Below are 11,732 nucleotides of genomic sequence, written 5' to 3' on the forward strand. Positions count from 1 at the left end.
TCAACTGAGTATGTATCGGAGAAGAATGCTTACGAATCTGCTGAGGATAAAACTTGATTGTGTACATCATAAGGCATTGTGTGTTGATAGCTTTGCAGGGTGTACTGGCACCTTCTCTACTCATCATCTCAGATCTCCCTGTAAGAGTTTGAAAAAACTGTTTATTGTTCCAGGCTCTTCGGTGTGACGGGAAACTGTGCCGCCTGCAGTAAGCTCATCCCTGCCTTTGAGATGGTGATGCGTGCCAAGGACAACGTTTACCACCTGGACTGCTTTGCATGTCAGCTTTGTAATCAGAGGTAAGCGGATTTCCTTCTGGTGTCTAAAAAATGGCAAACCTCTCTTTGCTCGTTATTTCCTTAAAGATGGGAATTATATATATTACTTAAGGCAATCAATCTCAGCGTTTTTGTTTTCTGCAAACATTCATCTGGTGCCAGAAACAAAGCTCAGAGGGGGAAAGGTCTTAAAACTGCTCTTCTACCTGCCCAAAGAGCACCCTAGTGCATCCTAGAGCAGGATGTGATAAGAAATGAAGACACTGCTATCAACTTGAGTTTTCCTCTTATTCATTCTTTATTGTTTTTCTGTCCTTTTAAAAAGTAAGTTTAAAATATCCCTCAAATTTACTTTAAAACTTTAAAAGTATCTTTAAAATGTTGTCTTTTTAAAAGTAGCCTTAAAATCTTTACTTTTTGTTCTGTGAGCCAACACATTTGCGCTGAGGCAAATACACAGGAATTTGTAGGAGGTAGTGTGTCTTCATCTTATTTTTCCTATTTATGGTTGCCCTGATTTCTTATCTTGAATTTTAACCTTGTTTCATATGTACTTTTTAAGTTGCTTTAAGTCTCCTTGGGAATGAGGCCAGATATAGCTAATAATTAAACACTTATCAGCATTGGGCAGGCAGCATAGGCAAATGGGAAGAGCATTGCACAAGGCATCTAGAAACCTAAATTCTAGGCTGGGCTTTGCCCCTCACAAGATGTATAACCATCCATCAACCATCTTAGCTCTCTTGACCTCGGTTTTCTCATTTACAGCAAAGGGGAGCTGGATTAGCAGTCTCAGAGAACTCTTTCATCTCAAAGTATTATCACTTTATTCTATTTTTCCTTCTTGAAAGTTATAACTTTTATTTCCAGAGGGAACTATACACTACGGATACCTGTTTTATATGCTATATGCAGAGGATATTAGAATATAAAACTGTACCTATCGTTAAAATACAAGTAAAAAATTAGTACACTTGATGGATGTTAATGAAAATATATTCAGCGTGAGTGTGACAACACCTGGACATAATATATAATCAGGACATACTCGTTGCATCAAGTTCTCAGTTACTGTCATTTGCCCTGCTTTACTATTCAATGCAGCATCTTTTTTATGAGGCCCTGTAAAGAGTAGTAGAGAGAACATGATTTTTACAGGGAGAACTGGATTCAAAGTCCAGCCCCATGATATATTAGCTATGACACCCTGAGTCTGTTACTTAATCTCTGAGATGGGTTTCCACCCCCTGACAATGGAGACGTTAATACCTATCTTACAGATTTTGAAAATTAAGGGAAATAATTTATATTAAATACCAGGAGCACAGTTGGTTCTAAAAAATTAGTTCTTTTATCTTGATATTTATAATTTACTTTTACCAAATTATATTCCACTAACTTGGTTTTTACACAAGATATATATCTCGAAAAAAAAGATATATCTCAATAATATTTCCTGCTAGATGGAGATGAACACAAGTGCCCAGTATACCTTGCAATATCTAATTTATCCAGGAAATAATTCAAGAAGTCATCATGGGGGGCCTGGGTGGCTCAGTCATTAAGCGTCTGCCTTAGGCTCAGGTCATGATCCCAGCCAGGGTCCTGGGATCGAGCCCCGCATTGGACTCCCTGCCCTGCGGGAAACCTGCTTCTCCCTCTCCCACTCCCCATGCTTGTATTCCCTCTCTCGCTATCTCTCTCTCTGTCAAATAAATAAATAAAATCTTTAAAAAAAAAGAAAGTCCTCTTACAACACCTTGAGTCTTCCCAACAAACTTTTGGAATCAAGCAGGTTAATTCAGTCTATGGTGACATTTAGCCAAAAATAAATTGGCAAGTATGCATGTAAAGATATAGACACATGAGGGCACTTGGGTGGTTCAGTCGTTGAGTGTCTGCCTTCAGCTCAGGTCATGATCCCAGGGTCCTGGGATCAAGTCCCACATCGGGCTCCCTGCTTGGCAGGAAGCCTGCTTCTCCCTCTCCCGCTCCCACTCCCCCTGCTTGTGTTCCTGCTCTCGCTATCTCTCTCTCTGTCAAATAAATAAATAAAATCTTTAAAAAAAAAAAGATATAGACACATGAACATAAATATCTATACATTCATACAGACATTTATATGCATGTGTACATATATGTGTATATATTTTAAAGGCATATTAGTAGTAAATTTAGAATACTTCTATTTACTTGTCATATTGATCCACTAACAGCATCTATTCACAATACAGTTCTCTTTATGCAACAATAACACTCTGAGGGGCGCCTGGGTGGCTCAGTCATTAAGCGTCTGCATTCGGCTCAGGTCATGATCCCAGGGTCCTGGGATCGAGCCCCACATCGGACTCCCTGCTCGGCGGGAAGCCTGCTTCTCCCTCTCCCACCTCCCCTGCTTGTGTTCCTGCTCTCCCTATCTCTCTCTCTGTCAAATCAATAAATAAAATCTTTATTTAAAAAAAAAAAAACAATACTCTGAGAAACAAACTGAGGGTTCTAGAGGGGATGAGGTGGGGGGATGGGTTAGCCCGGTGATGGGTATTAAAGAGGGCACGTACTGCATGGAGCACTGGGTGTTATACGCAACAATGAATCGTGGAACACTACATCAAAAACTAATGATGTAATGTATGGTTACATTATAATAAAATAATAACATAATATAACATAATAATAAAATAAAATAAAAAATAAAAATGGTAGTATTGGCAAAAAAAAATAACGCTGCTTTCTACTTATAAAAGGTTACATATTCATCGTAGAAATTTTGGAAACTAGAAAGGGATAAAGAATCATATTGTCCCATGTCTCACTATTCTAAAAGAAGGCATTTTAATATTTTGGTGTATAGCTAGCCATATGTTTTCTTATGCATGTATGATAAATGATATATAGCATATATTTTATAAAATATTTGAGCAGCTTAAAGAAAAAGAAACAGGGAAGAATCCTAATGTTTGATATTTGGACTTCTTCATTTACGATAGTATGCTTTTCAAATTCTTTTAAGATATCTTAAGTCTTATTGTGTTTCATTTTATGAATAGAGCTTCATATGTTAAATCAGTCTTCTATCATCAGAGGTATAGGCTATCTCTTCAACTTTTTATATTATCAGTATTATCAACATAATATTGTAAACATGATATTGATAAACAATATTCAAGCCTGTGTCAGGATAAATTCACAGGAGCACAATTAACTGGACAAAATATATAATTGTTTAAAGGCTTATGTTATCTATTGTTAAAATGCTCTCCCGAACAGTTAATACCAGTTATTATCACACCAGATACGTAAGAGCTATGTATTCCCTTACATTCACTCTAACATTGGGAATTATTATTTAAAAAGAAATCCTTGTCACCCTGAGGGATGAAAGATGGTGTCCCATTATAATTTTTAATTAGCATTTATTTGATTTCTAGTGGCCCTTTGATATTTCTTCTTTTAGGGAACACCCTGTTTATGCCCTTTGTCCATTTTTCCATTAGGGCAGGCTTCCCTATTTTATCCATGTTCTACACAGAAAATTAAAACATCACTCAAGGACTAAACCCAGCCTAAATTCTATTATGATGCAAATTGTAGGTTGTTAATGCTATTTACAAATCGTATATCAATTTTATTTTACCATTGAAATAAAAAGTTGCATTCACAATTAAGTCTATCTCCTCAGTAGAACTCAGTCAAGTAAGACAAACACTCCTAAATTTTACCTCTAAAACCGTTCACATTCTTATTGCTGCAAAATACTATTCTAGTATCATTATTAAAGTACCTAATATATTTCTGTGTTCGCTTCATTTATTACATGCCATAATGGGACTGCATATCTTTAGTGCTGGTTATGCACAATTAGCACTTAGTTATTGTCTTGTCACTTCAGCCCCTACAAGACAAACTTCTTTAATGCAAGAAGTCAGCTAATCTTCATCAGTCAAGCAAAGCAGACAAATTTTGTTACTCTGAATACAGAAGGTTTTCAACATAGGAGATTTTCTTTGTACTTTGACATTTGCTGGGGAAATCCTCTCCAATAAAGCCATATGCCGCATGAACCTATACTTTCAGTAGCCAAATCATTATTATAGCTCTGCACCGTTTCAAGTGAAACACAAAGCAAATAGGTAATTTACAGGCATGTTCCCTTAAGCAAACTTTATTGACATCTGAGATTGTGGTATTATAAATGCTTATGAATTTTATTTAGCAGCCATTTCATCTTAACTTTTAAATCAAAAGATCATTAAGATCAAAAGCATTTCCGAGTGTTTCAAAAATGCTAGTAAAAATAACTTTTCTTTCGGGATTGGTTGTTTCTTGTACATACCCTCTCCACTCTTTTTAGAGGGGTATGGCTGAAGATATGAATCCTGAATTAAACATCTAAGGTTTGTTTTGTTTTGTTTTGTTTCTCTATTACCAGAAGCAGAGGAATGTTATTTTGAGCATCTTAGATGATAACTCGAATCTCACTCAGAATTGAAGAATTCTGTATAATCGGTTAATTTCTTAAAGGTGACTAAGCCCCTCCTCCTTAGACGATTCTGTAAAACTAAACGATGGTTTTATAAGAAAAGGAAAGAACATGTTTGTTTGTAATGAAATTGCCTCAAATATGTAGAATTGTGTAACACTAAAGAATAAAAGCACTGTGCTAGGTTCTGGAAAGAGAGGTGAATAAAAGCTAGTTTCTCTCTTAGAGATATTCAGAGTTATGGGAGAGACAGGACATCAAAGACTCACAGAAGAGTGTAAATGATGCTAAACAGAGGGAAGAGAGGTCTGTCCTTCTTGAAGTCTTAGAGAAGCATCAAAGGGTGGATGGGCCAGGTTTTAAAACAGAACTCCCTAGGACTGGTTGGAATGTAGGAATTGTGTCTGGTGGGGGTTGGGGAAGACAGGAAGCCAGGGAGCCAAGGGTTTTCCAGACAGATGGAGCATCATGCAAGGCATAGAAGTGTGAAAGCATTTAATGTGTGCAGGAAATGAAAAGTAGCTCAGAGTACTCAGAGATTAGAGAGCGAGATTGGTTAGGGATATGAAGAAGGAGGGAATGGTGTGAGGATCAGGAGGAAGTAAAACTGTAAAGGTAGGAAGTCGATGAATGCAAGTCAAAATGAACACAAATTTAAATTATCTGTCTAAAATACCTTTGTTATTTAAAGCTATTCGGTGCCAGAATAAATATGTCTTAACCAGTATTTACTGACCACCCACCTCAAGTGGTAGTATAATTTATGGTAGTATTTCAAACGGTTCAAAAGAAATATAACTCATGGGCACTTACCTCAGCACCACAGTCTAGATTGGGAAACTTGTTACCCATTCATGAGAAAATCTGAAATGCCAAACTAAATGATATGCCAATAAATAAGCGCTTTGGGAAAGATCAGAATGAGTTGGCATGGTCAGGGAATATTGATGGAGGGAATGGAAACTAAAGAATTTTTAGAATTTAAACAGATGGAAAAAAGGGAGAAATAGTCCTGGTTAAGGAATGACTTAAGCAAAGGTGAAAAGATTATCATTAACAAATAATAATGATAGCAGAATTCTTATATAATGATGATCATACACCAGATACTGTTCTGTTTTACATGTGCTCATTTAATACTCAATAAAATGAGATACTATTATTACCCTCATTTTACAAGTGAAGTAACTAAAGTACAGAAAATTTAAGTAACTTGCCCCAGAAAACAATGATAGAAAATGGTAGACTCAAAATGTGAACCCAGACAGTCTGGCTTTAGTCTCTAAACTCAGAGCTGATATGAGGGCCCTGGACTCTTTCAAGAGGGGTATTTTATTTTCTGACTGAGTGGATATAAATGAGAATAGATATGATGAAGTTAAAGCAAGGTAGACTTTGAATAATTTGTAGTGGGTTTCGGGCTGTGGGTAGTGTAACTTGGTGCAGAAAAGGATTGAATCAGGAATGAAGTATGTAATGACAACTGGACAGTCTTTGGGAGAAGAGAGTAAATTCGTTCACAGCGTATAGAGGTGGGACGATGGGTATATAAACAGTACCTCTTATTGAGAACAAAGTGCAGCATCGAAATCTCCATCTTTAGTAGCTGAGGATGCTACATAGAAAATAGAGACATTTGAAATATGGACTGGATCCCCCCCACCCTTTCTAAAGTATTGTGGAGTTGGGAACTAATTATAATTGATAGCCACTGACCTCAGGGAAATAAGATGACTAAGTTAACATTTCCATCCTTAGAAAGGATGTGAAAAGGAGGTTACAAATGGAGGCTTTGCAGAAGCTGTTGGTAACTTGCTTAAAACTACTCTAAGCCCCATATTTTATAAGGGTGATTTGTTAATTATATTTATTTTCTGTACTTCTCAAGTCTCTAAGACTGTATGAGTTCAATTAGGATCACTCCAAAAATATCTGGAAATTAAATCTATTATTATTAACGCCAAAACACCAAGATTAAATGACTGAGTAATCTGATTGGGCATCTTTTTATTCCTTAACATACTTCTTTTTTTTTAATGAAGGCAAAATTAATTGAACTGACTACACCACAAGCAATTAGGATTAGATTACAAGGAAGATTATCAGCTTATTTTCAGGAATTTTAGCCTGACCTATTAATATACTTACAGTATCCTCTGGCCATCACTGCTTCTATAATATTTTTTCTGCCAGTGCTAAATCTCATAAGGAGCTCGTAACATTGGAAATTAGACTTTCTCACAAGATCAGTTATAGATTATTTTGTTAAGCATCTAACATCTGCATTGCTGTTTCTCTAATTTCTTCATGTTTATATATGGAACATCTTAAAGGAGTATACCAATCCAGGGGCACCTGGATGGCTCAGTCAGTTAAGCGTCCAACTCTTGGTTTCGGTTCAGGTCCTGATCTTAGGGTCATGAGATCGAGCCCTGCGTTGGGCTCCATGCTCAGTGTAGAGTCTGCTTGGGTTTCTCTCTCCCTCTCCCTCTGCCCCCCACTTCCCCCCCCCACATTCTCTCTCTCTCTCTTTCAAATAAATTAATAAATCTTAAAAAAAAAGGAGTGTACCAATCCTAATCGCAAAGCAGTTATAATCTACTTTAACCATAGCTTTCAAAACTGTTTTAAGTTATATGCGTAAGTGTGACATTTCTCACCCATGTTCTGTTTTGTCTTGACTTTCCAGTATAAATTGAAATGCCCATAAAATGTACTTTGTCCAGTTGACAACATTAGCAACAAAATATTTTAGGTAGGACTATTTTAAATGAGTCCCATTTATATTACCAACATCTCATTGAATGGTAGGTAGACTTTTTTTAAAGTTATGCAAAGGAATATTAGCAATACAAAAAGCCTGTATTAACTTCATAGCCTTATGCTTTTCTTCTTCCACATAAAGCATGGGTCTTGAGCCCAAAGGGACCAGAGTCCCCTTCCTTTCTCTCTCATACACATTCTAGTTATGGAAACTTGGCAATTTTTTTGTTGTTTAATTCTGGGAGGAAGCCTTAGGTTTTTCATCTGAAAAAGGCCATAATAATATTTACTTTCTCAGTTGAACATAAGGAATAAAAGTAATCATGTATACACATACTTAGCATTAGCACATGGTAAGTGTTTTATAAAAGGTGGCTATTTTAATTATCTACACTCCAAATATTAAAGTAAGGCTTTACATACTTCATTTCTACTCTTCACCATACACTTTAAAAAGTCACTTATACTGGGGTGCCTGGGTGGCTCAGTTGGCTAAGTGTCTGCCTTCGGCTCACGTCATGATCCCAGGGTCCTGGGATCGAGCCCCACATCGGGCTCCCTGCTCAGTGGGGAATCTGCTTCTCTCTTTCCCTCTGCTTGCTCTCCCTGCTTGTGCTCTCCTGCTCATGCTCTCTCTCTCAAATACATAAATAAAATCTTTAAAAATAAATAAATAAATAGTCACTTATATTAAAGATAAGAAAAAATGAAGTTTCATCTTCAGTATCATAAGTGGAAGGTTGGGATTTGAACTCTATTTGTTGCAATATACCTCTCTGCCTCTCACATGTTTCTTATTTTAACATCCCTACAATTCAGTGATGTAGTTGTTTTATCTTACCCACACAGAGCTGACTCAGAGAGAGTAGGAAATGAACCCTATAATTTGCATTGGGTAGCATCAGGGCTCAGGACTAGATCCCTAGGTTTTTGGTTCAAAGCTTTTCTCATGATAATTACCCTGAATTTATTAATCTACAAACAAAAATTATCTAAATTTCAAGGCTTCTGAAGGTAAGAATGACATAACTTCACATGACCAAAAAAATGGTTTTATCTGGGGCTCCTGGCTGCCTCAGTCAGTAGAGCATGTGACTATTTCTGGGTTGTGAGTTCAAGCCCCAAGTAGAGCATATTTTTTAAAAAAAATTTTGTTTTTGACAGTGAATAGAATTTGGGGGCTTGTTAGAAAATTGAAGCAAAATTTTAGTCAATATGGAGTTGAAAGAATATTTCCAATTCAGTTGGTTTTTAGGGGAAAAAAAAGACCTCAGTAATATTAGCTAGAACACAAGAGTACTTGTTGAATTTATTTATTTTATGTGCTATTTTATCATTAGCTTATTAGCTCAAATTAATTACAACAGTAATATAAATTGAAAGTTTTGAACAGTAATCAGATATATCCTACATGTTATTTTATGTAATCTCACATAAAAGATAAGTATCTAATTTGGCTACTTAGGTCTGTCCAACAGAAGAAATATTTCCTTTTATTCAACATGTCTTAATGATCAGGATAATCTACAAAACCTCATTTACTCACACACCACTTTTTAAGCACAATATTTAAAGTTTATAGTTTGCAACTAATAAAAAGAAGATATACTTAAGGTTCAAACTTGAATGTTCATTCTATCCAATAGCCTTGACCGCAAACTCCAGGATTTCAAGATCAGCGCTTAGTCTGTACTTTCAATCAACATCATCAGCAGGCAGTAATCCTGGGGAAAAAAAGTAAATTCCACAAACAAACAGACCAATCTTCCTTTAAGAGGAAAGCTAATTCTTTTCAATCTACTTTTTTTATTACACTATTTTCCCCTCTATCTACTTAGCTAGAATAAGGATAAATTTCCAAAGCTACCCAGTTGGAAAATAAATAGGTTCACTGTGTGTCTAGCATTCCAATCTTTGCAAATGTAAATCAGTCCAACTGCTCCTCATTTAAACCTTCAGCTTCACAAAACATTAAAGGGTTGCTTTCACTACACAATTTAATCTATCCACTAAGATTTCTGCTTGAACATCATTCGAAATTGACTATCTGATAAAGAGAGACCACTATCAAAGGTCAGTGAGGTCAACTTGTATAATTACAAGTAGTTTTACTGGGTCAACTCTACTAGACACTGCTGTTTGAAGGTTAAATTGTTACAATTAAAAATATATACAGATCTCCCCAGAGTTACTTTATTGTTAAATGTACTGGAAACAGCACAAGCATTTATTTCTGACCTTAATTGTGTCCAAAGTGTCACCGCTGGGAAATTATACAAAAAGAGCACTTACTAAAAACATTACAATCTTGCACATTAAACAGTGCTTTATAGAATAAAATACATAATTAGCCACTGGAAACTAGTTTATTTATCACATCAAAATTAAGAAGTTCATTCAGGTTACTCCCTTTGGTTTAATTGGGAGTGCGCTAAGAAATGACATTTAATATTTTATAGTTGGTGAACTTGCCACAAACAAAGGAATATGGCCCAGCTTCAGACTCTGATGCTAAAACAACTTTCCCTTCAGAACAATCACTTCCAGATTACTAGAATTTAATCACATTTTAATAACAGAGAGTAAAAGGAAGCTTTAAATGGGAAGCTTTAAAATGGGCCTCTTTCTAATTGTTGGATACATTTTAACGCCTTTTACTTTTTTTAATAAAGTGAATAAATGGCCAATGGTGAAATCTTCCATAATCACTGCAGTGAAATACTATTATCATTCTTTCTTTTATTTTAATGACTGTAAATATAGATCAGTTATTTTTTTTTCTTTCCAAAGTAGTGATAAAAATCACCTCTGCTGCCCAAGGTGTTTTCCTCGATTTTCCTATGCTGTTTATATATATAAATGTAGGATTTCAAATTTTGTGTGCAATGTTTCATTAAATGACCTACACGGTTTAATTTTGACAATAAAGGCAACTCTCTAAACCAAGCTCTCAAATTCAGGGAATTACTGTGTGACATTATTACAAGGAAAAGAAATCTTCAAATCTATAGATTGGAGTGAAATGATCTTAAACATTTTATTTTTTAAAATATTTTCAGATTTTGCGTTGGAGACAAATTTTTCCTAAAGAATAACATGATCCTTTGCCAGACGGACTACGAAGAAGGTTTAATGAAAGAAGGTTATGCACCCCAGGTTCGCTGATCTATCAACATCACCCCATTAAGAATACAAAGCACTACATTCTTTTATCTTTTTTGCTCCACATGTATATAAGAATTGACACAGGAACCTACTGAATAGCGTAGATATAGGAGAGCAGGATGGTTATATGGAATAAAAGGCGGACTGCATCTGTATGTAGTGAAATTGCCCCAGTTCAGAGTTGAATGTTTATTATTAAAGAAAAAAGTAATGTACATATTGCTGGAGTTTTTTGCTTGCTCTTCGTTTTTGTGTCACTTGGCATGAGATGTTTATTTTCGACTATTGTATATAATGTATTGTAATATTTGAAGCACAAATGTAATACAGTTTTATTGTGTTACCATTTGTGTTCTGTTTGCTTCTTTGTATTGTTGCATTTAGTACAATCAGTGTTTAAACTTACTGTATATTTATGCTTTCTGTATCTACCAGCTATTTTAAATGAGCTATAACTTTCTAGTAAAGAATTGAAGAGCAAATCTCACTAATGATGCACATAGAGATAAAGCAAGTCTATCAACATTAAAATACTAAAAAAAAAGAAGAAGAAGAAATGAAGACACACACAAAGCATTTTAGCAACATCCACTATTATTGCCACTATGATTTAGAGTCTATCAGTGTTCTCATTATAACCCCCGATTTTCAGGGGGTTAAAGATCAGCTTTAAAAATGCATAAAAATTTCATCTTAAAGCACTTTCATTTTATACCAACGTGAAAAGTGCCATTTTTAGAATAACTTTAAAGCTTAGCAATTATCCTTTTAATATCCTTTTTGTGTGTGTGTGTCTTTACCTACACAATGGCTTTGTTTTGTTTTGTTTTGTTTTTCAGCCACTTACCCCTTATGTAAACTAGTGCCTTTGGGTATCATGTAAAATTTTTCCAAAGGGTTACTTTAGACAAGTGTTACCACAATTATGAGATAATTTTAAAATGATAAATTTCTTGTACAAATTTTGCCCAGATTTCTCCCTGAGAGCTAAGGGTTTAATAACTTGATGGCTTGACAAATTTCTGGCACTGAAAGGATTTGAGTGC

The 11,732-nt window shown here is 35.4% G+C and overlaps 1 protein-coding gene across 1 annotated transcript in view; it reads left to right on the forward strand.

The window, feature by feature from the left end:
- Nucleotides 1–11,480, forward strand: part of LMO3 (LIM domain only 3) — a 53,611-nt gene extending 42,131 nt beyond the window's left edge. Inside the window, exons 3-4 of the mRNA XM_035027867.1 lie at nucleotides 174–299; nucleotides 10,581–11,480. Coding sequence (XP_034883758.1) covers nucleotides 174–299; nucleotides 10,581–10,686 — 232 coding nt within the window. The 3' untranslated portion in view covers nucleotides 10,687–11,480. The remainder of the gene's footprint in view (nucleotides 1–173; nucleotides 300–10,580) is intronic.
- Nucleotides 11,481–11,732: the final 252 nt, after the last annotated feature.

The sequence above is a fragment of the Mirounga leonina genome, unplaced genomic scaffold (genome assembly GCF_011800145.1).
Source record: "Mirounga leonina isolate KUSES-001 unplaced genomic scaffold, KU_Mleo_1.0 Mir_201, whole genome shotgun sequence".
NCBI lineage: Eukaryota > Metazoa > Chordata > Mammalia > Carnivora > Phocidae > Mirounga > Mirounga leonina.